This window comes from Jatropha curcas, chromosome 3, assembly GCF_041381405.1.
Source record: "Jatropha curcas cultivar XTBG-Jc1 chromosome 3, XTBG_Jcur_1.0, whole genome shotgun sequence".
Taxonomy (NCBI): domain Eukaryota; kingdom Viridiplantae; phylum Streptophyta; class Magnoliopsida; order Malpighiales; family Euphorbiaceae; genus Jatropha; species Jatropha curcas.
The window spans coordinates 4,745,413-4,771,019 of record NC_143153.1 but is presented as its reverse complement, the minus strand read 5'-3'; the positions used below and the strand labels follow the sequence as shown (position 1 = coordinate 4,771,019).

Here is a 25,607-nt window from a genome sequence, read left to right as displayed (position 1 = left end):
GTCTGTTATAAAATTCATTTAGGCTAATTAACTCTTCTCAGAGCAAGTTAAGCTTATGTATATCCCACTTTATTGTAATTCATGCATAATGTACAATTTGTACAATCACATATTGATTACTCATGAAGGGGCGTCAAATGAGCAGTTGTACAAACATGAAAGTGCCAACATCTTAATTCTCAAAGAGCTTTATCATCATCAGCTATCCATGAGATTGCAGTTTTGGCATCATTAGTGCCTACAAAATACAGATACAAACATGAAAGTGAGTCATGTCAAAAAATTCAAAAAAAAAAAAAAAAAAAGGAAAAAAGTAAGATGAACCGAATGTGGCATAATGTTATTGTGAGAGACGACAATGTTGTTATGGTAATTTGTCACTCTCTGGAAAGATCAATTTCAAATAATCACTCCTAGAAGGCTAAACCTTAAAATGCCTAAAAGTAGCAATGTAATACGGGAGCTTGGAATGATCCAAGGCCAACAGCCTCCTCAGAGAACTTGCCAAACTCAAGTCAAATGGTGGGGAAGAGATTTGGCACACTAAACATGATACTGCAATAGTAGATAATGACCAATTCAAGAAGTCTAAATTTGCCTCATGGATTCCATCTTGGATTGTCTTGAAAATTTAAATGAACAGGCTAATGAACAATCTGTTTCACAAGTGCTAGCCTGTTCTAATGAACAGGCTATAGTATTAATACGTAGAGAATTGCAAACTACAAGATATACAGAAAAAGCAATACAACTACATAAGAAAAAAGGAGGAAGATAAATCCAGCTATATGGGAATATCAGACATAGAAATTAAGCGTAGTGAAGGGCCTATGAAGAAGAAAAGGAGGCTTGAATTCCTCAAAAGTCTAACTGATGATGTGATTCCCAGAACATGAAAGATGTTCCAAAAGATCAAACCCATCATCCAGTCAAACAATGAAAAAAGCCAGAATTAGCGAAATTATCGCTATGGCACCCCGCAAGGAACCATAGGAAACAGGCGTACCTGAAACCTCAGCAAGAAACAAAACAGTGACAAGATGGAAAGCATAAAAACAATGACAGCTCATCCATCAAAGTACATCATGTAGGATGAATGTATGCTAACAGTCAAGATAATTCTCCAGTCAAAATAGCTTGACTTAATCCTAGACTATTTGGGATCAGCTATATGCCAAATTTCAACATACTCGGCCAAAATCCCATCCTCTCATTCTCTGGCCACCACTTTTGGATGTCCCAATGATCACTAAAATTTGTCTGATTATTTAAAATCTTCAGATGAGAAGTTCAAAAGCATAACTTTAACAGCAGAACACAAAACTGTTGCATATGAGCCAGGAAATATTTAGTCTTGCACACACACGTTTCAGAGATGTGACTAGCTGATAACTTAGGTCAACGAGAAAAATGTGTTGTCATCATACATGTAATACTTGAGAGAAAATAAGGTGTGGCAAAATCAGAGACTTACCAAATGAATACAATGGCAGGCTAACATACTTTGGACATGAGCTCCTTGAAGAATAAATATTTTGAATTATTGATCCAATTACACAATCCCGAGGCTGTAAAAGCAACATTCAGAAGACAAATCAATTTCTATGTAAAAAGCGAAAACAATTAGAGATTCAAGTTATTGCACAACAAGGGTACTTGAATCATGCCATATTAAGGTTTTGCAAAATACATCAGCATCAAATTATTCTTATGATACAATTAGTCAACAATTACCGGGGAGAAAAAAAAGAAAGAAATAAAGGAAAAAGAAGATAAAAAAAGTAGGAATTCATAAGAACTTTAATATTAAACTCTCAAGGTTCAAGAACCTTCACGTCACAAGATTAGATACTAAGCATGCTAAAACTGTATACTGCTAAACCATTGATATCATAAAAGAACAAATAATAACTTTAGCCGGGCCTTCACTCCCTGTAGACAGTGCATGTGCATATTCTTTTCTAAATGATTGAATCTAATGCTAAACACCTAAGTCTAGGAAGCATAAATGGAAGACTCTAACCTTGAAATCCTTATAGAAGCACAAATGAAGTTCCTCCACTTCACCTCTTGAGCAAACAATAAATGGGGTAGCATGGAAAGCATTTTCGATGGCAGAGACAATTCCCCCAAGAGGATATTTTTCAGTATTTGAAGGAACATATCCCACTTCATTAAGTACTTTCTAAATCAGACATTGCACAAAACAATCAGTGACACAATTAGATAAACCACAACATTTAAACATAGGTTCTAGCCAAAATATTACAACATGAGGTAACTGGAATATACAAGCAAATAAATATAACCAAAATTTGCATTCAACTTACAGACACAGCCATAAACCTTGTGAGTGATTGATTGTTCATACAATAGAATTTCAACTACAATCCAACAAGCAAATAAAGGCAATTTTGAAACAAAAATGAGATTTGTCATGAAGACTACAACTTAGGAAAGTCTAGGCAGTGGTTTAATTCACCATGGTGATAAAAATTCATGTTTCTGGTTTGAGGTTTTATCTAAGTCCTTGACTTTTGCAAACAGATAATATGAAATAGACACACATTTATAATCTTCTCAAAAATCTTAAAACATAATCTGTGCTTTCTTTTTTCGTCTTTAATTCCACTATGATGTTCAAGATTCTAGTTTATGTTATAAATGAAAATAGCTAACTGTAAAATGCATGAAAACAAAAGTTAATAGTTCATGAGCAAAATTGGTTTCCCAGAACTTACCGTGACATTATACTTAAAATAAATATTAAGGGTTGTTAAAAAGTAACTGTATTCATCTCTAACAACTGGAGCAGAGCAAGTCCCATGCTTCTCTGCAAGTACAATGTGAAAAAACAAAAATTTACAAATAGGAAATATATTAATTTCAAATTCAAGTGAAATTCAAATTTGCATACAAATTCTTGACAGGGATACGTTTGAGAATTCCATCATAATTTATTAGTCCATAAGTCATAAAAAGATAGTGCCCATGTAAAGGCAACTGATTTTTCTAGTTGATTTCTTTAAAATGAAACACCTCACAATCAGATCAGCATTTTCATGAGCAGAGCAAACACATATCAATTTTTTGAGTTTTTCATAACATTTAAGATCACATTCTTTCACAAATGAACTCAGGTATCGCATAACAATTGTTGTTCATTTACAGAGTGGCAGCCAAATATCATTCCCGACTTTGCAAGCAAACATTCTCATTAAACACAAAGTATGTAGTGTGCTCTTCCCACAAGATAGATGTTGCTTCCAAGCTGTATTCCTTACAATGAAACCTCTGCCATCTCTGTCCCCTTATTTTTCTTGCAAACAGCCCAACAAAGTCAAAAGAGAGTTTCAATTAAATACATTTTCCTAATTTATTTATTTCAACAAATTAGTTGGAGAGCAGGGATACAAGCTTCCATAGAGTCCTGCATTTCTACATTCATGACTTTTTTAGACGTGACGTGATATAAGCTAAAATAGCTAATTTTCACATCTTGATGATATAAGCTAAAATAGCTAATTTTCACATCTTGATGAGAAGGCACTTGATAAAGAGGGCACCGCTTAGCATTTCATTTTATGTAGAAGAAAAAAGCAGATGGTTAACTTTATAAGTCAATTAAATCATATAACAGAGCAAAAGTTAAAGATAGTTACCCCACTGCCAATCAGCATTTCCCATTCAGCCATCATCCAGCAAAGAAAGCAAAGCATATTAGATTTGAATCGTGGTTAAGGATAATTTAGCAATAAAAAGTGTCTATGGTTGATAACCACCTCATGTGCCCAAAATGATCCTCTTGTACCGTGACAAGTCGATGGAGAATCGCAACTTAAAGATGGCCAATACTTTTCTAGAGCATCAGTCAATGATGAGATCTGCAAGAAATTAACTTTTCTAAGTCTTAACACATGGTTAACATGAAAACTAATTCTAATACGTATCATAGGAAAGAACTATCTTTCAAAATATTTATGGCAACCAATATCCAGGCACACACAATATGCATCACACAAAGTTTTTCAGTTCTAAGTTAGAAAGATGCATCGAATAAAGGATCCCCACAATTTGTTGATAATTCTATATCTACTTGGAACTATTTCTCAGTCTAACCATACAACTGCAAATTCTCTGAGTTATTTTCTAATATTTAGAACTCCACCAGATAAGTGGAAACCCATATAAATTCCATATTAAAATGAAAAAGATACAAGTTAAGTTGCAACAAGAATATACCTCTTTTTCATCAAAATTGGATCGTGTACAGCAGGCAGGCCAGGTTCCATCATTATAGTCAGGCCATAGTCCATCTGCAGCACAGGTACAGTTAATGTATCAACATATTTCTCGTCCGAAGAAAGGCTAAAACTAGAGCCCCATTCCAACATGATCCAGAATAAAACTCATTTCAAAAATGATTTAAAAGAGGAAAAATTGCAAGAAAAGAACTAATCCTTGTTGCGTCATTCTAGCAGCAACTTAATGATCCATGACAAGAAAAAGAAGAAAGTTGTTTGGGAATTTCCAAAAAAATAAAAATAAAAACAATGAATAAAAGGGTTATTTCAATATTTTAAGATAGCTTTTCAAAATGAATAAGTTGAAGACTTATTAATAAGGAAAAAGATCCCGAATTGCCAGCAAGCAGCCTCAACCACCATCTTGCTCCCCGAAATAAAGAAGAACAGAGTTAGTTAATGAGTTACAACAAAACAGATCCACAGACTTAATACTTACGGATTGTAAATTCAGTTGGAGCATTTGAACTGAGGAAAAAACAATCAACAGAGATATTAGTTCCAGGTTTGCATGCATAGAATATTTCAAATGCAACATAGAATGATTGTACTCATCAAAAGAAGTGCAAGCCATAAAGAAGCACACAGAAGGATCAAAATTACTGAATTATTCAAGAAAACCAAAAAAAGAGGGAGAATATAAACATATTTTATTCTAAATGATCATCAGACTACTGCATTCATATCCTCTAATTTCATATTCAAGAAAATAGTCAAGGGTTGTTTGGTTATCTTGCTTTTCTTAGAAAAAAAAAAAAAAGAATTTAAATTACTGGGAACATCATTAAAACAGGAAAAACGCAAGAAAAGAATTTAAATTCGATTTTTTTTCATCCAAAATAGATAACGTACAACTTTTTCTAAATAACGTAGAAATTACCCTCGGCAACAAGCATTTTTGGAGCAACAATGGCGAGTACGGTGACAGAAAGTGCCGGGCCATTGCAGAGACAACTTAAAATAATCGAACTCTCTCTGTGCAGGTCTTCCCCGAACCTCGTCAATCAGGCAAAACGACGCTATTGCAAGTAGCACAAGAGCTAGCCGAAGATGAACAGAGAGAGACGCCATTGACCTCGATTCGCAATGCGATCAGAAACTTATCTTCTGCGATTTGCAGGTTTTTACATAGAGGGCGAGAGCTACCGTCTACAGAGGGTATATAGGTAATTCAGTTGGCCGTTGTAGGATAAAAAGGGCCCCACATAGAAGATGCTTTTCGTCGTGGATTGCAATAATTACAGAAGCTTGAAGAAGCTAACTATAAAAACCAAAATTGATAATCGGTGAGAGTGCAATTTTCATACTTATTCAAAGATTTTTGGTTTTAAATTTTTTTGAAAAAATTATATTACATAATTTGGAATATAGAATGTAAACATGTGTAATGTATTTGAAATAAATTTTAATAAAATTTAAATTCTATTTATTTTCGTTAGATAACTTACAGAAAAATGTTTGTTATAATTTTTTTTTTTATTTGAGATCGTTCAAAAAAATAGGTCAATGAAAAATATATTCCTTATAAAAAAAAATTAAGTCATTTTTTATAAAAATAATTTTCTATTTTCAAAAGTGTAGAACATTTTTTAGATTTTTATAAATTTATTATAACTTTATAAATCCATATTTTTTTTAATTTATTAATTATCTATTGCACTGTCACCGCTCACCGTTCACCACCAACCACTACTATCGACTAACACTACCGGCTACTAATGATTTTCAAAATTTATCATTTTTTTCATTGTTCTTATATTTAATGATAAAATTGTTAAATAAGAAATTTATATTATTATTATTATTATTATTATTATTATTATTAGTTAAAAATTTTAAATATTTTCACTTATTTTCAATATTATAATAAAATAAAGGAAACTAAGTTATTTGAAAAATATTTTTTAAAATAATATTTTTTTTAGAAACAAATAGAGTCTTATATTCATTAAGAGAATAGTTTTTCCTTCAAATATTAATAGCATTTTATCTACTTTTTGTTTATTATTTGAAATTTATTTGTTATTTAATAAAAAATTACTATTCTTTTTTCATCTTTAAATATGAATGAAGTTATAAATATATATATATATATATATATATAAATAGAAACCTATTTAGTGCATGGTACAATATAATAACATCGACGCGCTAAGGAATAATTTTAAGGTGCTAAATCATCAATAAATATTTTTTGATTATTTTTAAATTTTTTAATTTATATATTAATTAAATTAGTATTAATACTAATTTATATTATTCCTCAGCAAATAGTTAATAACATCATTAATATTATTTCAAATAATATAACATTTTTAATTTATTTTTTAATACAAATTTCAAAATATTTTTTACACTATTGTAAATTTGTAAAGTAAATATAAATAAAGAAATACTGATAAATTTTATATCATTATTAATTAAAAATTGAAGATTTTTCTCATTAATGCAATAAATTCTGGATTACTGATTATTGAAAAACTAAACCAATAATTTTCCTCATTATTTAAATAATTAAATATAGAAATAACTTAGATGAATTTGAGTATTTTCAAAGGACAAAAAACATAATATATTACAATAAGAGACCAACATAGAATTTAAAAAATATTTTAAAATAAATTACAAAAAGAAGCTAAAATTAAAATCTCGGTTTTCTTATTAGAAATTAAAAAATGAAAAAACAATAAACTTTGTTTTTTGTTTTTTTGAAATATAAAATTTGTGTTTAAGTCAAACTAAACCCATCACAAAAAAAAAAATAATAATAATAATACAATAACAATAAATAAGCAAAGGAGAGCACCAGGAAGCAGGGCCAACAACGACAAACAAAGACCAAGCCCTGAAAATCTCTAGTCCTCATTCGCGTGCCCTCTTTCTCTCTCTCCCTCTTCCTTTCCAAACCCTAGTGTAACTTTTTGCAGGATCACCATTCAAAATTACACCTTCTCAAATCTTCTTTTTGATCTGTCAATTCCACTAATCCCACACTCTTTACTGTTATTTCCAATCCCAATAGATTCTAAAAACTCTCACAAATCCAACATTTTTAGCATTTCAATTCCTCTGGTTAAATTCCTCAACTTGCGATTTCAGCTTGTATTTTCTAGTAAGGAATTCAATTTATTGCTTTTTGCGTAGCGAGTATTAAAGGGTTGTCGGGGTTTGGTGTTCATAGTCGAGGAGGATTTAGTTGGGGAAAGAAGAAGAAAGAAGAGGAGGAGAGGGAGTGGAAGACAGGGTTTAATTTACCAAATTGTCCCTGTAATATTGAACAGGAAAATTTGGGTATCCATGTCAAAGGTATGCTAAATTTTTTTATCTAATGTTTGTTTTTGTATAAGAATTTTATTAGGAGTTGTATGTAGCTAATTTCTCTGCCTCTTTATCTTCCTAGTGTAATGCAAATAACTTAATTTATTTTTGTTCATAAAGAACTAAATAAGAAAAAGAAGATGGGTCAATGTTGTGTGCCATCTTTCACTTTCTGGATTTGGTAGCTATGAGCTGACTGGATAATTTTACTTAGTGTATATAAGAGGGAAAGGATAATATTTCAGTAAAGAGGCGATTTTGGTCGATAATTGATGAAACTACCTCTGCAATTTTTGAAGTATTGCTGTCAAATTGCATCTCTATTGCCTTAAGGGTAGCGGGTGTAGGGACTAGGTTACATGCCACGATTTAGTGGCTTCATTTGGTTCACAGATTAGAATATTGTTAGAATTGAATAATTGTTCTTCAATAAATTGGTGTCGCACAAAATGGTGAAATATCGATTTTATATAGCAACTATTCTACTTTCAATTTCAATTAGGTTGATATATCATTGAAGCTATCACACAGAATAACTATTTCACATTTTCGAGTTGAACTATTTCGTAAACAAAGCATAGCATAAAGCTGGTGGACATAGAAGTTATAGAATTGGCATGGTAATGTTGGTTGATTTTTTTTACGTGAACATTGAACGACCAGAGCTACAGTTGACTAGTAACTCTTGAACATTTAATATCATCATAACTGTTTTGGAGTGATTGGAATGGAGATATTACGAACTTGTGAATGCCATTGTTGATATCTTTTTGTATCCTTTCTTATATGAAAACCACAAGCATATGACAACTATCGGAATTCAATTTTTCCACTGGGCAGAGCTGCAAAAGTGGCTCATCTTGTTTGCTTGGGAATTTCATATTTGCAAAACTCAGTTAGTTCTTTCCAAGCAAAGAACTTCTCACACACTTGACCATGCTTGACTGCTAGAATTTGTCTTAAACTCTTCTATCTTTTTGATTTGAGGTAGATACAATATTATATATTGGCAACATGAAAAAGTAACCTTTTGCTGGATATGTGTCCGTGATTTAGCAAAAAAACCCTAATCCAAAATTAGGTTAGAGAGGATCCAAGAGAATATTGAAAGAGAGGACAAAGAGACCAAAATCTCAACTTAAATAGGTTCTGGTTACACAACCAGGAAAAATAAATAACCAGAATTAGTTTCTATTATTACTCAAAGATCTGAAATCTGCTTCGAAGCAGAACATTACAGCCCTTTATATAGCACCAAACTACCTAATGAAAAAGGACTTTGAACATGAAAACACAATTCTATCAATCAGGCTTTGACCAAAATAATAGAATTACAGAAGTACTTGATAATCCAAAAAATATAAAATTGCTATAATGGTGTGAACATTAAAATAAAATTCTGGACTCTTATTCCTGTTTTAGACCTAAACTAAAATATTATGTTTGTTAGTATGTCTGCAGAATTGAAGAACGATATTTGCAACAAGGAGTTTGCGGTAAATGTGCTTCTATAAATGAAGCATAATTATGAACAAAGTAGCAAGTGTAGGAACCCTAATGTTTATCTTTGATGAGGATATGATAGTATTCAATTATGTGAGCAATACAGAATGTTATTGAAAAGCTGCAGGCGGTAACTAATTGCTGCCCATGGGGGATAACGGAGGATGGGTTATTTTAAACTGTTATTGGTTTTTCACCATGTTTTAGAGTACAGCAGTCCATCTTATGTTCATTCAAAAAGTGGTGATAAGCATAGAAAATAAATTAATCCACAGACTGAAAAGTCAATCTCTTTGGAATGGACATGTCAGAATTTGGTTTAGCGTGTTGCTTCTGAACTATAACCCAGCATGTGATAGAACAAGAATTCAAGGGTAGTTTCGGGGATGTAAACGTAATTTATCCAGATGAAAATACCGGAATGGATCAACTATGAGTGTCTTGTTATGCATTTTGGTATGGATGCATCCCTAAAATATATGACTTAGCTTAAGCAGGACTTGGTTAGCTGCTTTCTTACTTCTTTTATTTCTTAGAATTTGATTTTTGTTGATGTTGAATTTCATTTTAATGAAAAATTCTTCCGCTTATAAAAAATTGCAGTTAATGGTTTGCCTTCTCATCAAACATTGACCCATGGATCCTGAAGGCAAGAAGTTTGGAGGAGGTAAGAATTCATCTTTAGGACATTTGCATTTTGTTGCTCTTTTTTCTCTCTTCATTTTCCCAAAGTTGTTGGATCTTAGATTTGCTGTCATCTCACTCTATATTATAATGTTTAGGAAAACACTTCAAAGGTGGATCACTTTTTCTTACACATTTCCTTGTTTTAATCAAACTCTAAAACTGTAGATTTTTCATCCAGTTGATCATGTATCATATCACAATATTAAATTCATGTTTCTTGTGCTCATCTTCCATTTCCTGCTATCTTACTTCCTGAGGGAGAAGAAGCTGTTCTAGCTCTTTTCGACTCGGAACAAATGGTAGCATGTTTGAATAAAGACTTTCCTTATGATCTGATACAATCGATCTCATTAAATGAGTTTTCCACAATCAAAATGGAAACAATGATTAGTGGATATTGGTACTGTCACCACAGCGCATTTGAAATTCTTGCATTCTTTGAGTGATAAGTATTCCTTGCTGATTAACTTATTAAAAACATCCTTTTGTCATCATTTAGGTATAAGTTTTTATATATGGTTAATTCAATCATTGGGTATGCAGTTTGGATTTGTAACTCCCAATCCTACAACCACAGACCACAGACATATCCACCATTGTTCTTTTGGGGAAAAACTCATCTCTTCTATAACAAAATTTGCAAATTGGATGCCTTTTACCAGGTTGACATTCTCACAATTTTATTTAACATGCCAAATAGCAAATCTGCCCAATTTCAGAGCATCCATATTTGTGTTTAAGTTTATGTTAAACTGCCACACATTGACACAACTACATCAGCGTTTAAATTTTATTCCATGTTTGATCAATTCTAAATGTTTGAGAAGGTTTGAAGGATTTTTAACATTTGAATGATTGGCACATCAGTTTAATGGCTTTATTAATGTTGTCATTCTAAATTTCTGAATCCTACACCTTTCTTCAGACAATTAAAAGAGTGGAAGTGAAATAAGAAATTGGGAGGTAAAGTTTGTATTTACCGACCTTGAGGGCAGATTATTTGATGTTTACACTTATGTGATGCTGTTTTCTTTGAAACTTCAGGACCAAGAGAGCTGACTGGTGCTGTTGATCTTATAAGTCATTACAAGTTGTTGCCCCATCATGAGTTCTTCTGCAAGCGATCACTTCCTTTATCAATTTCTGACACGCATTATCTTCACAATGTTGTGGGAGACACTGAAATCAGAAAAGGAGAAGGCATGCAATTGGATCAGCTTATTCAGAATACCTCCTATTCAAGAGAAAGCAATATACGCATACAGCCATTTGACCTAGACGTACTCAGAGAAGCCTTCCAATTTAAGGAAACCACTCCTGTAGATTTGCCTTCTGTAAGAAATATTCTTCCTTGGCTTCTGTTCCTGTACCTTTAGGTGTACTTTTCACTTTGGATGGCCTGTGCCGGATGCGGAAAATTTTTTCCTGGGGTCATCATTTGATTTTTGGAAAAGAAAAGAGAGGTCAAACAAGTAACAAATTAAAATTGAGGGGTTTAATTTAGACATATATATAGGCTTTTTTTTTTTTTTTTTTTTTTTTTTTTTTTTTTTTTTGAGAAAAAGAGGGGTCAGTTGACCGCTCTTTCTCTACTCTAGATCCACAGGCTACATATTTGGTTGTGCAATTATCAGTATTGATATTCTGCTATAGATCCCTCTGGTTGAGGCAATGAAACTTGTTTTTTGATCTTTTTCCTTGTCATCTACTTTAGGCAGAGAAGGGGACTCCTACAATTGCAGTGAAATCAAAAAGTGAGTCCAAAGACAAGGAGAGAAAGCATAAAAAGCACAAAGATAAAGACAAGGAGAAGGATAAAGAGCATAAGAAGCACAAACACCGCCATAAGGATAAAGATCGAAGTAAAGATAAAGACAAGGAGAAGAAGAAGGATAGAAGTGGTCATCATGATTCTGGTGGCGATCACTCTAAAAAACACCATGAAAAGGTCAGAGGCCATTGCTTTCTTGTTACTTTTGCTTGAATGCATCTTAATTTGCTGCAAATGGGAAACAATAAAAATTTTCAACTACTTCGCTGTTGATTGTGATTTTTAAAGTGCAAGTTTATCAATGCTGTGGGGTTTCTTTTTCTCCTTTCTAAAATTTAATATAATTGAATTTCAATGCATTGTATCTTTGGAATGTGCATTCAGAAAAGGAAGCATGATGGAGACGAAGATCTTAATGACGTTCACAAGCACAAAAAAAGTAAGGTAATGTAGATCTGACTCATTTTTGCTGTACTTCTCCATTCTTTTTTATGAATATGTTAATATGACACCCTTCATTCATTAGTTCTTTGTTTCCTATAAAGAAGCCCTCTAATACTGTTTCTTTTTATACTTTCCTTCAGCATAAGAGCTCAAAAATTGATGAAATTGGCGCCATTAAAGTAGCTGGCTGAAGTGGTTGTCATAGTATGGTTCATTTGTTGTCTGAGTGGTTTTGTTGGGAGCTTGGAAAAGATTTTCATTTAAGGTAGTCTAATTGTTTGAGGTAAACACCTTGTTTGCCCTCATATAATTTTCAGCTCTGCCTTTCACTTCTGCTTTTCACCTGTCTTTTAATTTTGGAACAATGTGTGAATGTACTGAGAATAAGCAATAGTATCTATCTGTTTCACTGTGGCTAGAATCAGATTGCTAAGACCAATTTTTCACTTTCTTCTGTCTACAGGTTGCTACTTTCCTTGTGCCCTTTAGTTTTGTACAGCTTCTTTCTAGCCAGAATTATCTTAGCCCTTTTATCAATGTGTTTGTCGTAAACACGAGTCTAATAGAATTTGGTTGAGTGTACTATGTTAATTCAGACTAGCCCCTCTTTCTACTTTTCTTTTTTTTTTTTTTTTTTTTTTTTTTAAAAAAAAAAAGAAAAAACTTGTCAAATGTAGATTAACATGACCACTTTTAGTTGTTTTCCTGTTGAATTTAATATTACCTGTGAATTCAAACCCTAAAAAAAGCTATATATAAATATTTCGATCTTGAGCAAGTAGAAGATTAAATGTCTGCCAAAATTGTAGAAAAATTATAGAAATGAAAAAGAAGCTAATTTAATTTTAGCTATCAGTTGAATCACTCAAAATCTAGTGGAACTTCAAGGAGATAAGTGTCATGTTGATAAACACAATCATATACTGTAATTGCATGTGATGAACTTCTATTATTTATATGAAGCGCTAGTAATACTGAGAAAATAATTGAACTGGTTTAGGGAACATGGAACTTCCCTTGCATTGGTGGATGTTTGTTGTGTTGTCAAAGCAAAATAATCAATTGTTTCAATGATATGCACAATCATATCCATAAATTACTGTTGATTATAAACAACTTCCTAGCACAATCATATCCACAAATTACTGTAGATTATAAACAACTTCCTTTATCTTCTTATGATGAAATTAGCACTCATATTTGTTGTTATCACCTTGGAGACTTCTTACACATTGTTTCTCCTTTTTATGCAGAGTAGGTTTGAACTGACTGCAGAAAATGTGAAGATGGTGAATTCACCCGACAGAGGAAAATTGGGATGCAGGGTAAAAATTGCTTAAAAATGAACTTTTGTATCATAAAATTATATAATTTCTGGTCATAGGCTAAACTTTAATCCTTTTGTTTTTCTTTTCAGTTTTATGGTGCATTGGATATTTTCAGCATGTACACATTATTGTAATCATTTATCCTTTTTAGAGTAGTGAACAACTTAGTCTCATAATCAGTTTCAACTTTCAAGTAGAATTTGTAGTCTTGAGTTCTAGGAAGAGCAGGTTTGAGCTAGAGAATTTTGTACATTAATTCCTTTGCTTTACCTCATTATTGTGGCAATAGACAACATAATTTTAGTTCCACAATTGGGACTGTGAGGCCTGGTTTTTGAATGCTCTATACTTCTTTATAAAGGGATGCGTCCGTTTGTAAGTACATAACAGAGATGTGATGACTAATTGCTGCTATTTTATTTAATTCTCTAGGCAAAGAGTGATAAATTTCTGACATCGTTCATATAGGTTACGGGTTTTTCTTTGTCTTGTACTAATGTTTTATATTGCTTTGTGTTATGTAGACATAATTGTTCTTATCAAAATTAGCAGTGATTTGATTGTATTTTTGTGTTAGAGAAGTGTCTGACAGTAAAAATATCAAAGTGCTCAATTGGGGTGTGCAAAACCACTGACCAAGCTGGCCCATTTCGGTTCGGTTAGCATGTTTAAGAGAAGTTTGGTTTTGTCGGGTTAATAAGTTTGAACCGAAGTTGTTGTTTTGGCTCGGTTTTATAGAAATTAATTGGTTAGGCTTATAACCGAACTAATATGGTAAAACCAATCAAAACTGGCTGGTTTGGACGGTTCAGTGTCACGCCTGGAAAGTTCAGTAACCGAACCCTTTGCTCACCTAACTGCTCAAAAAATTAAATTGTAGCTGCTTCATAGATTGAGCTTAATAAACAAATCCCAAATGGAGATTGTTCCAGCATAAGGTTACAAAATAACGATTGATTGTGAACATTATTGCAAGAATAAAGTTTCCCAATGGAAAAATTCTTGGACTGAAATGGAGATTTTTCTAAGTTGTCCTGAACCATTGTTTTAAGATTGCTTCATAGATTGGGCTTAATAAACAAATGCCAAATGGAGATTATTTTCCAACAAAAGATAACTTCAATCTTTTGGGACATTATTTCAAGAAGAAAGTTCCCCAATTGAAAACAAATTCTTGGACTGAAAAATTTTGCAGTGTTACTACTAGGGTTTAATTATAAAAGTTGCTATTTATGTATCTGCAAGAGTTGCAATTTTCCAAAAGAGAATTGAATGTAAAAAAGCAACCTTCCTATGGATTGGGCTTTTATGAAAATAAAAGCTATGATCTTTTTTAGCTTACATCTCAGCAACGCTTGAAGTCATTTTTTAAGTTTTGATTTTGCCAATTTGAATCAGTCCAATGATACTGATATTATTTATAGCACAAATTTTATACTATAATTTATAATCATAAGTGGACTTTGATGTGGTGGTTGCTTGTTATGATTTATGAAGGCAACTGGTATCCATTAAAGCAATAATGCATTTTAGACCATTTGCTAATTTTCACCCTCTTCTACCCAAATGATTGATTTAACTAATTTAACTTTTCCAACTTTTTTTCCATTATCCTTCAAGTCTTTAACCATGAAAAGAAAGAAATGGAAACATTGCATTAATGCATTTTAAAAATACTATTTGATATTCTACTACTTTAGTGTTGATCAAGATGGTATTGATTTGATTCATAATTAACTTCTAATTAATTTATCCTTCAATTAGAAGAATGTGTTTTCAATTATCAAATGAACTAATATATCTAAATGAGACAAATGGTACAACTGTACAGATTCCACTCTCAAATTTTTTGTTTGTATGCTTAACTAATTTTTTAATTTTAACTCTGGAAATTGAAACTTCTTTTGGGTCTAAAAAATATTTTTATGCAAGGTATTGCCTCCTTCAGAAGCAGCAAAATCCATATAGTGAAACTTCTAGGAAGCATATAAAGACAAACAAGGAATGGAATCAAAACATTTCCATTCTGCATTTTGTTAAAAAGAAATACAGCATGTGGGTGTAACCCATGTGATGAACAGGGAATTTCATCATTATTATAACAATTGTGATGAATAAACGGTTAAGAAATCATTACATGGTGACAAGAGCCAACATTTGGTTAATTAAATTGAATTAAATCAAATTAGTTGGATTTTGATTTATTCAAATATATTTTATAGTATCCAAATTGGAAACAAATAGTATTATAATCAATCTAAATGGAATTAAATCAGTTTAAGTTCGGTTGGATTCGATTATTTGAAAATAAATTAATTATTTTGAGTTTAAAAAGAAATCCAATATATTATAATATATAATAACTGAATGAAAAAATGAAAACCAATAATTTTATATATCCAAATTGATCAGTAACCAAAATTTTAAAATAATTATTCGAATCCAAACGAAATAAATCGGTTTGATTCGGTTTTTAGTTAGAAACCGAAAATTGTTGGTCCCTACGTTCAGTTTATATGTATCTATCAGTAACTATTTGGTTAAGAAATATAAAGATCCATCTTCTTTCTCGTAAGAGTCTTATGCAATAATAATGAGTTTGAGGATCTTATGAAGCTATATTCATTGCTTACATTGTAACAACTTATTTTTGAAATCATTGTTTCAACACTAGTAACTTGCTAGCTCCTTTTATTTTTCTAAAATCTACTTATTCTGTGACATTATTTGCTTAGTTGTAACTTTTATATGATAACGGTTGTTAGTGTAAATTATTGTGTTTTACATTTTCATCGATGTCATCAAATTATTTTAAATCAAATCACTAATTTTGATTCTTGAAGTCAATGAAATAGAATCAGATCGGTATAATTTGACTAGTTCTATTAGAATCTAATCAATTTTCAGGGCAAAAATTCAATGTTTTTTAAAATTAGTTGCAGATTTCAACTTGAAGATTCGGTTAGTTCAATTTTCAAAAATTAAAATTGAATAGGGTAATTTTATAAGTTTACTGTTTGATAAATCAAAGTAAAAGTTGAGGGTAAGGTAAAGTTAGATTAACAATATTCAAAGTTGAATTTATATATTTAACCATTTTTGGATAAGTTATAGAAATCCATAATGCTAACCATTTTACCTACTTCCCATTTTAATTTTATTATTGGATCTCATCTCAATATGAGTAGGAAGAGGGCACTTTTCTATCTTACCCAATAATTTTTTTATAAATTTTCATAAAAACACAGTGATTTAGGTGTTATTGGGTTATTGGTTTTTGAGAATGAATGAATGAATCCAAGACCCAAGACCTTCATTTGCTTTTCTTTCTCCTTTTACAGTTTACTTCCATTCCATTCCTTTCTTTTCTTTATTTCTTTCTTTCATGGGTATCCTAAAAAGCTAGCTCCTACAAGATGCTATATATGTATTACTGAAAGCTAGAGGAAGAAACAGTGCAAACCAATAATTGTTTCCAACTTCAAATAAGAAATCTTTATTAGTAGTAAATAAAAAAAGGAGGTTTTTCCCCTAAAATTAATATCTATATCTAAATCCCAATTGGAAGTTTCCTTAATTTGTTCTTATTCTTGTTTCTTATAATAAGCTGTGAATTTTCATTAATTATAAGTTAATTAATGGCATAATAGTATCCAAAAGACAAGGAGAAAAAAGCAAGAACCAAAAAAAAAAAAGAAAAAGAGAAAATCTTTGGTCTTCATGCTTTAGTGAACATTAATTAAAATTTTAATAATAGCTTTTTGGAGGTGGAAATTCTTATATCATTTTCAAAAGATTAAACTTTTGGTGTTTTCTAAGTCTTAAAAAGTCTTAAGGAATGAGTAGAAAGTCATAAAGATTTGCATATCAAATGTTCAGGCCCATTTCCTTTTTATTTTTACTTTTTGAGTTGATGTAATTTTGTACAGTTTGTGGCTTAAATTATTGGTAAAAGCCAAGAGAACCAAAATTTTTTTATCAGCAAAGAAAAATGTAATTTTTATTAAATTACGCAAAAATTTAATTTATCAAAGAACTATTTCAAGTCATTAGACCACCCATTTACACTCAACCTAACTTAGATAACTTAAGTAAAAAATCTAGTCAAAACCTAATATACCAAAACTGGAAATACATCAGATAGTGTCCGTATCTAATAATCGATTTGTCATACTTCACAAAACAATGAAAAAAGAAAATCAGACACGAGTGCACTCCACTTGCACCTAAGCCAACAAAGTAAAAGACGTTTTTTGAGATTAGAAACGCTAACACATAAACTGCCTAGCCTCAAAAACTTGCAGCAAGCTTAGAAAGCAAAAGCTAGAGCAATCAAAGCTATGAACAAACAGCATAATGAGCAAGTTTCTTAGCACAAGACCTCACTGTATCTAAGTAAGAAAATGCAATGTTTCAGCAACTCCCTTATTGGCAAGACATTCGCAAAATTATTATACCATCTACTTGCATGTCTCAACTCTCCCACTACGTCCAAGGACGTTCTCGTTTTAGTACTCTGTTTACTTTAGTTTCACATCGTTTGGTATGTTTGTCTGTTTATAGTTATACTCTATAAGAATCAAAAATATGCCTAACTCTATTGTATTGTACCTTTACAATTGTCGGTTTGTAGGTAAAAATTTACTTTGGTAATTTCATGATGGAAATTTAGTTCTCTTATAATTTGAAATTAAGTTATATATTGAAAAATAAAACTGAAAGATTTTATAATTAAATGTAAAAATAAAATTTCTCATTATTGTATTTAATGTAATAAGAGAATTGAAAAGCAGCAATTTTTTAAACTTTGAATTATATGTATAATTTGAATTTTACATATTGCAAGTATCCATAATAAATTAAATACTTTCAATTTGTTTCGGAATAACAACAAATTTCAAAGTTCACGGCTCACACTGGCGCGCTAAACAAGGTCACGAGCCAATGCAAAATTTTGACTTGAACAATATAAAAATTGAAGAAGTAAGACTTGCATGTTGTAGTACCTACGTTCTTATATTATATCTGTGTCGGTTCAATAGCTCTTCTACTCCATCCAATTAAAAATTATCAAACAACTATTTAACTTTCGCATGCTATTTATTACTATAATATTTTCTTAATTTATCACGTTATTCAACAATATAATTAATAAAATAAAATTTTAATTTGATTCAAAATGCTAAATGCTAATTTAAAAATTATTACTGAACAGGGTCTAAATAATTTAACGAAATTAAAATTTATTGACTAATTAGTGCAATTACCAAATAATAAGGTAAAATTGTGATTATAATCAAATTTGATGGACTATTTATTCTGAAATCAAATAAAAAAGATTAAAACATAATAATTTTATATAGTTAATAATTTAAAATTATTAAATACTAAAAATTGAATTATATTGTTAAACTCTGCCTTAATTTAATAATTAAACTTGAATTTCCACCTACAACAAAATTACATTACTAACAATTATTATAATATATAATTGAGGGGATATTGGAAATGGAAAATGGTGTACATGCATGCATATAATAATAATAAAAAAAAAAAAGATCTATGATAATTAATTAGATAGATCCATTAATAGAGTATTCTCTAAAAAATTAATAAAATAATAAGCAAAAAAGCAATATTTATAATTTTGGTTCTCCCAAAAACAAAAAGTGATGAGAATGGTACGTTAATTTGAAAGAGATTCCCAAAGTTTGGACATAAAGAATGGGTATAGTACACCAATTTGACGTACTTGTTTGGTCATTTGTAGGAAACTAAAACAAAAATCAATAACTGTCGGTGCATCATTTTTATAATTTATTTAATCTTTGCACATGTGCTTATGAGAGTGTTAGTAGATGCACATTATTATGTTTGTGGGTTTTGCTTTGCTTTAATCAAAACCTTGTTACTTGAAAACTTTCGAATTTACCTAATTTTAGTTTATTAAATTGTTATGATTAATTCAACTTCTCAACTTTTTCTTTTTTTACATGATTTTTTTTTTTCTTTTGAAAAGAGCTATTACAATTTGCATTCATGTCGTCTTTCTAATTTCCGCTAAATCATTAAAAATATTTTAAATTTTATGGATAGTTTTAATTGTATCATAAATTCAATTTTTTTCCTTCTAGTACTCTAAACTTAGTTTACTTACAATAGCGCCTTAATTTAAATTGTATCCAATTTAACGAATAAAAATATTATTTTTTTAGAACCCAATTTAACTTTTTCTTCCGAATCAGACTCATTCCCCACCACCATTGTTTGTAAATAAATAAATATTTAAATTTAGTTATATAAATATTAAAATAAAAATAATTTATTCATCTTTAAAATAAAATAATTTTATTTATTTTATATAATATTGACAACAAGTAATGATTATTTAAAAATAAAATGACGTGATAACGAATAAAATCTATTTTTATAAGAAATTTAACCTGGGTATAAATAAAATTTCATGCTTAAAAAATAGCAAAACAAAAACCTAAACTAATATTTTATGCTTATAACTAACTAAAATTTATTATTTCACTTGACTTTTTGTAAATTTAAATTCTTGACCAATATCAGCGAGGGCATTATTAAACAGTGAATTTTAGTTAACCTGACCATAAGAAATAGTATAGGTCCAATGAAAATAATATTTTATTCATTAAATTGGATCAATTTGAAAGTAATGTGCTATTATAACTAAAATTTGAAGTTTAGAGTATTAGGAGAAGAAAATTGAATTTAAGGTATAATTAAAACTACCGACAAAATTTGAGGTATTTTTAATAATTTGGCCTCTAATTTTTTAAATCTAATGATTTAGATTTTATTAAGGTCTTGTTTGGTTTGAATTGACATATTTCCTGTAAAATTCACTTCTCGATAAGTATAATTCTAGAGAAGTTACTCTCCAAAAAAGTATAATGTCATTGTGTTTAGTTGTTGTATTCAATCTCTAGGAAGTAAAACTTTGTTGATGAAAAGTGATATTTGCAAATGACATAAAATACCATATTATATATTTAAGTATAAGAATTGAAATAGTAAAGACAAAGAAAGGTATATTGATTAATGATAGTTATAATATGTCTTCATACAATGAGTATTTCATACGGTTTAAGATTAAATCTTAAGTACTTATTTTCCATTTTGTTATACAAATAACAAGTGTAATTGAATATCACATACAACATCACTTAAAAAGGACAAAAAAAAGAAAAAAGAAAAAAGAAAAAACACATGCTAAATAATCACTTCAGTCTAATTTAAAATTTAGAACAAAATTAGTGAATTGATCCGAGTGGACGGAATTCAATCACCTTAAGTAAGTGATTATGCATTCCATCGAGCTTTATGTATAAAAAAATTCATTTAAAAGAGGTCCTACTTCGATGCGATAATATCTCCAACGTACTATAGTATTCATTTTTAGAGGAAAGATATTCACTGGATTAAAAAAAAATAAAAAATTGGAAGCATGATGCTAGATGGAATAGGAAATTAATCTTAACAAATCATAATAGTTTTCTACTTTATTTACACTAAATTTCAAACACTAGATATTGATGTGCAACCAATAACTTTAGTTCATCATTTTTTTTCCCCTAAGTGCTGAGGTTGACTTCACAGCAACCTCTATTTAGAGACTGGCAATGCATTTCATAATTGATAATTAACAGAAAGTTAGTGAAATTATGGAAATTAAGGCAAAGAAAGAAAAAATAAATTAGCTCATTTCATTCCACTTCACTTGTAATTTGTCTTTTAATTCATAAAATAGCAAAACTATGGTTAGTCCAAAGAAAAGAAAAAAGGGAGTTTGTCATTTCTCTGAATTGGGTACCACATTTGCGGCTTTGACAGGCAAATGGTTTGAAAAACCACAGTTAAAGGGGACTTTGAACCTCACATAGCCTCCTAAAACTCCATTCTTTGAATCCATTTTGGAGGTAAATTTTTTAAATCAAAATGTTAATTTTATAAAATTAAAAGATTATACATTTAAATATTGTAAAAATAAAATATGCTATTTTGTTTTTTTATATAAATAAATCATGTGATATAAGAAATAACAAGTTTTGTTTCATATTGTGGTGGTGGAGTGTACATTTAAATTTAAAATAAAATAATGAAAAGGTAGAAACAGTTAGAGGTCATTTCATTTCATGTAGGTTAAGCATCGACGAGGTGAGAAATGGATGGACCGTTTTTGTTGACTCCTTAATTTGGGCGTAATTGTCGGTGGAAGAACGATTTGCTATTCATGACTTTATATGATTTCCCATTCATGCTATGCTATGGTTATAAATATTTTTCAAATCATAATATTTTAGTTTAGTGTTGTTTTTTTTTTTTTCCCTTAATATATAAATTTGCCTCTTAATTTTTTTAGTTTCGTGATATTGGGAACCTAATGACTTGTATAATTATATATCTAGCTGCACGGTTAATATCGAATGGAAATTTCAATTTAATTGGATATATAATTATTCTAGAAAAATTTAAATTTAGGACACAACGGATATTAAATTTGAAATGTCAGAAAAATGAAATGTTAAGAGGTACATAGTTATTAAATTTGTTGTGGAAAGGAGAGGATATTGAAATTCAACTAAGAAATTTCATTTTCCCTTTGATTAGGGTTCAATTCTATTGTTAACTACGTTAAACTTATAAAATAGAAAATCAGTAAAAATAATATAGTATTTTTCTTTCTTTTTTTTGGATTATATGAAAAATATTAAAAGTTTGTATCCACATTTTTTAAGAGATCAATAACAATTGAAAGCATGAAAAATATTTTATAATTTACATTTCTTATTAATTTTTTTTATTTTGTATAATATAGGATATAATAATAATATTTAAATCTCTATTTCACCATTCATGTTGTAAAAACACGAAGTATAAAGAGTATATAGCATCTGAATATATTAATTCATTACTTAATCTAATATTTTAATAATTTTTTTTAGAATATTAACGCCTACAATAATAATAATTATAATTAAACAGCAATTCATACTTTTAGTAAAAATTAGGTGAGAAGGAATTTGGTATCCGTTAGATATGTTTTTGCATGTATCTGCACCGTCCAATAACAGGTTCTGGAAGAACAAAAGTGGGTCCCTATATACATAGCCATGCTAATACATATCACAGTGTTCCAGAAGGGATTTCCTTCGACTTATGCTAAAAATGGACCCAACATCACTTCATGGCCATGCAAAACAACATTTTCACATCACTCACGTACGTAATAATACTAATAATAATAATAATAATGATTATTATTATTATTATATTATTATTATTATTATTATTATTATTATTAAAGTAATGATAGGTGTTATCAAGGCTAATAATTCGAGGTAATTTTAAACGTAAAAATTAAATATAATCATATAGTGAATGTGAAATTAGTCATTTTTTTAATGGAATAGCTTAATTATTGTTAGAATCATTCAAAATAAACGAAAATTTTAGGTCTAAAATTAATTCAAATGAATAATATTCAATATATTCATGGTATAGATCAAATAAGAAAATTAATCAATATATTTTTGATAAATATTCAATTCTATGTCGTACAATTGTATTTAATTAAAATAATTAAACAATTTAAATATTTATTCTTTGTATAATTAATAAATAAATACAATTTACAGTTTGATTTGATTTATTTTGATATGAATATTAAAACTAATTGGTAAACTATTTTCAATAAAAATTATAGACTAAATATTGTTATTTTTCTCAAAATCAAACTGAATTATAGACGACTTAATTCGCTTAATTTGATTTGATTTAATGTATTGCATTTTTTTTTTGAACAAAGGAAAAATATTTCATTATTAAAAAAAATACAAAAATAAAGTAAAAATCAAAATATTATATTTTTACATATATGAAATTAAATCACTTATATAAAGCATTATTTGTAAGGTCTGTTAGAATTTACTGTTGCTCCACTCAGTCGTGATGTATAACCGCTATTGTACTATAGAAAGAATTCGCACATTATAGCTCCGTTTGTTTTCGCGTAAAACAATATTTTTTATAAATTTTTATTGTCCGGGACATTTAAAAAAATAAGTCAATAGAAAATATTTTTTTAGTTAAAGAAAAATTAATTTATTTTTTAAGAAAAATAACTTTTTATTTTCGAAAAACTAAAACATTTTCGGACATTGATAAACCTTATAAATCTATATTTTTTTAATTTATTAATCATCGTAGTTACTAACGCCACTCACCATTCACCACCGGCTATCACCACTAGCCACCACCACCAGCCACCGACGGCGTTCATAATTTATATTTTTTTTCATATTTTTCTCATATTTAATAATAAAATTTTTAAATTATAAAATTATTATTATTATTATTATTATTATTATTATTATTTTTATTTTTTATGGTCTTATGAGATAAAAACTTTAATATTTTTAACTAATTTTTAATATTATAATCAAACAACGGAAAATAAATCGCTTGGAAAATATTTTTCAGCAAGTTATTTTCTTATAAGTTATTTTACTGAAACAAACAGAGTATATATTACAACCCAACAAATCAAAAATAGTTTTTCTTTCTTTAATTTGAACAAAGATATTTCTAATTATTTATTGAAAAAATAGTTATAATTTTTTTTTTTTGAATATTTCATTGATTGACCTGGTATATAACTAATCTAATATACTGAGTATAGACAAATATTATTACCAAACAGATAGCTTAACCAAAGAAAAAATAAAAAATCTCCATACTAGAAACACTTCCATAAGGAGAGTCACATACACTAAGAAAACTTACATATATATAATGGGAATTATTTTAAAATGTAAAAGAATTGAAAAATAAAGAAAAAAAGGATAATGATCGAGGAAAAATAAGAAGAGAAGAAAAGAGGAGATGAGTGTCGAAATGACTTGCTTTTAGTAATGAATGCTTTTATACGTTTAATTTTAGGATTGAAATTTTATTTTTTTATTAGTCAATTTTTACCTAATAACTAGAATATAGGTGTTTAATAAGCATTTTAATCAACAACTGATTCGTATCCAAGAATTTTTTAAAAATTTTCCGTAATAGCTGCTAATTAATTTGTATTTATATTATATTTGGATTTCATTAACCTCATAAAAATAATTACGCATAAAATTATTTTTTTAAAAATTAATATTTGTTTGATCATTGTTTTATATATTTAAAAATATTTTTTATTAAAATTATTTTAAAAAATTAATTATTTTTGTAATAAATTAAATAAAAAACACTCAATATATATATATATGCAATCACTATTAAAATTTTATTAACACCAACATACATCAATTAACTGCTATCAACCACCAGTTACCAGTTGATAATTACTCATACAATTTTTTTTTTTAAAATTAATATTTGTTTGATCATTGTTTTATCTATTTAAAAATATTTTTATTAAAATTATTTTAAAAAATTAATTATTTTTATAATAAATTAAATAAAAAATTCAATATATATATATATATGCGCAATTTCTATTAAAAATTTATGGATACCAATATGCATCAATTAACTGCTATCAACCACCAGTTATCAGTTGATATAAATAAATAAACCAAATACGTTGTAAATTCTATTCATGCCAAGTTAGTCTATTAAAAAAGCTCTTAACGAATATTTATTGTTTCCTTTTACTTAAAAGAAGAGTGCAAACTGGATCAATCAATTATTATTATTATGTACTATTAATAACACTTAAAAAAGAACATTCTTAAATTTTTTTTGAGAGAATTCCTAAACGTTTTATTAAAAAAAAAAATATTCCTTATAAGAAAAAAAATAAAAATAAAAGTTCTCTATAAATTTGTATAGAAAAGATTTAATATGTATTTTTTTTAAATTTTCAAAAATAGTATCACGTGAATATAAGACTAATTTCATTTTGAGATTGACAGCTATTTATGAAAAAGTTTTTTTTTTTACTTCTTTAACAATCAACCCTAACCTTGTAAATAAATAAAATAAAAAATTTATTAATTACACAAATTAATATAAATGTGCAATAAAAATAAATATTTTATTTTTTTGGTGCATGTGAGAATGTTAAAAATAATTAATTTTATTAATTTCTTACCATACAATGTAAATAAATTTACTTTTTCTTTTATATTTATTCATTACTTTTGGAACTGCACTGCAGAGGAAGTAAAGCCATTTTTTGAAAAAGATATTATTATCATTAGTACTTAAACAATTTAATTAACA

The 25,607-nt window shown here is 28.8% G+C and overlaps 2 protein-coding genes across 13 annotated transcripts; one reads left to right on the top strand and one right to left on the bottom strand.

Moving 5' to 3' along the window:
* Positions 1-47: 47 nt before the first annotated feature.
* RNS2 (ribonuclease 2) lies at positions 48-5,544 on the bottom strand. The gene is made up of 9 exons (XM_012228938.4): positions 5,185-5,544; positions 4,744-4,772; positions 4,243-4,316; positions 3,783-3,884; positions 3,663-3,666; positions 2,742-2,833; positions 2,024-2,185; positions 1,475-1,568; positions 48-238 (listed from the first exon to the last, which is right to left on the bottom strand). Exons 1-9 carry the CDS (start codon positions 5,373-5,375, stop codon positions 180-182), a joined length of 807 nt encoding a protein of 268 aa, XP_012084328.1. The 5' UTR covers positions 5,376-5,544; the 3' UTR covers positions 48-179.
* A 1,558-nt stretch (positions 5,545-7,102) lies between these two features.
* On the top strand, positions 7,103-13,667 carry MED19A (mediator of RNA polymerase II transcription subunit 19a-like protein). Of its 12 annotated transcripts, none has more exons than XM_012228969.4 (8): positions 7,103-7,610; positions 9,729-9,792; positions 10,857-11,146; positions 11,527-11,760; positions 11,968-12,027; positions 12,168-12,292; positions 13,286-13,352; positions 13,445-13,667. In XM_012228969.4, exons 2-6 carry the CDS (start codon positions 9,762-9,764, stop codon positions 12,216-12,218), a joined length of 666 nt encoding a protein of 221 aa, XP_012084359.1. In that variant the 5' UTR covers positions 7,103-7,610; positions 9,729-9,761; the 3' UTR covers positions 12,219-12,292; positions 13,286-13,352; positions 13,445-13,667. The 12 variants fall into 12 exon arrangements, with proteins under 12 accessions (XP_012084359.1, XP_012084347.1, XP_020539167.1 ...); XM_012228957.4 differs by having other exon boundaries at positions 13,281-13,352; XM_020683508.3 differs by having other exon boundaries at positions 12,168-12,310.
* Positions 13,668-25,607: the final 11,940 nt, after the last annotated feature.

Bases quoted from the DNA above. Each gene is read 5' to 3' on its own strand.
- RNS2 (XM_012228938.4), bottom strand. From the start codon at position 5,375: ATGGCGTCTCTCTCTGTTCATCTTCGGCTAGCTCTTGTGCTACTTGCA. The intron at 1,569-2,023 runs GTTAGAGTCTTC...TTGCTTTTACAG, and splicing joins GCTTCTATAAGGATTTCAAG to CCTCGGGATTGTGTAATTGG. The intron at 239-1,474 runs GTAAGTCTCTGA...TGTATTTTGTAG, and splicing joins CCTGCCATTGTATTCATTTG to GCACTAATGATGCCAAAACT.
- MED19A (XM_012228969.4), top strand. From the start codon at position 9,762: ATGGATCCTGAAGGCAAGAAGTTTGGAGGAG. The intron at 11,147-11,526 runs GTAAGAAATATT...CATCTACTTTAG, and splicing joins CTCCTGTAGATTTGCCTTCT to GCAGAGAAGGGGACTCCTAC. The intron at 11,761-11,967 runs GTCAGAGGCCAT...ATGTGCATTCAG, and splicing joins CTAAAAAACACCATGAAAAG to AAAAGGAAGCATGATGGAGA.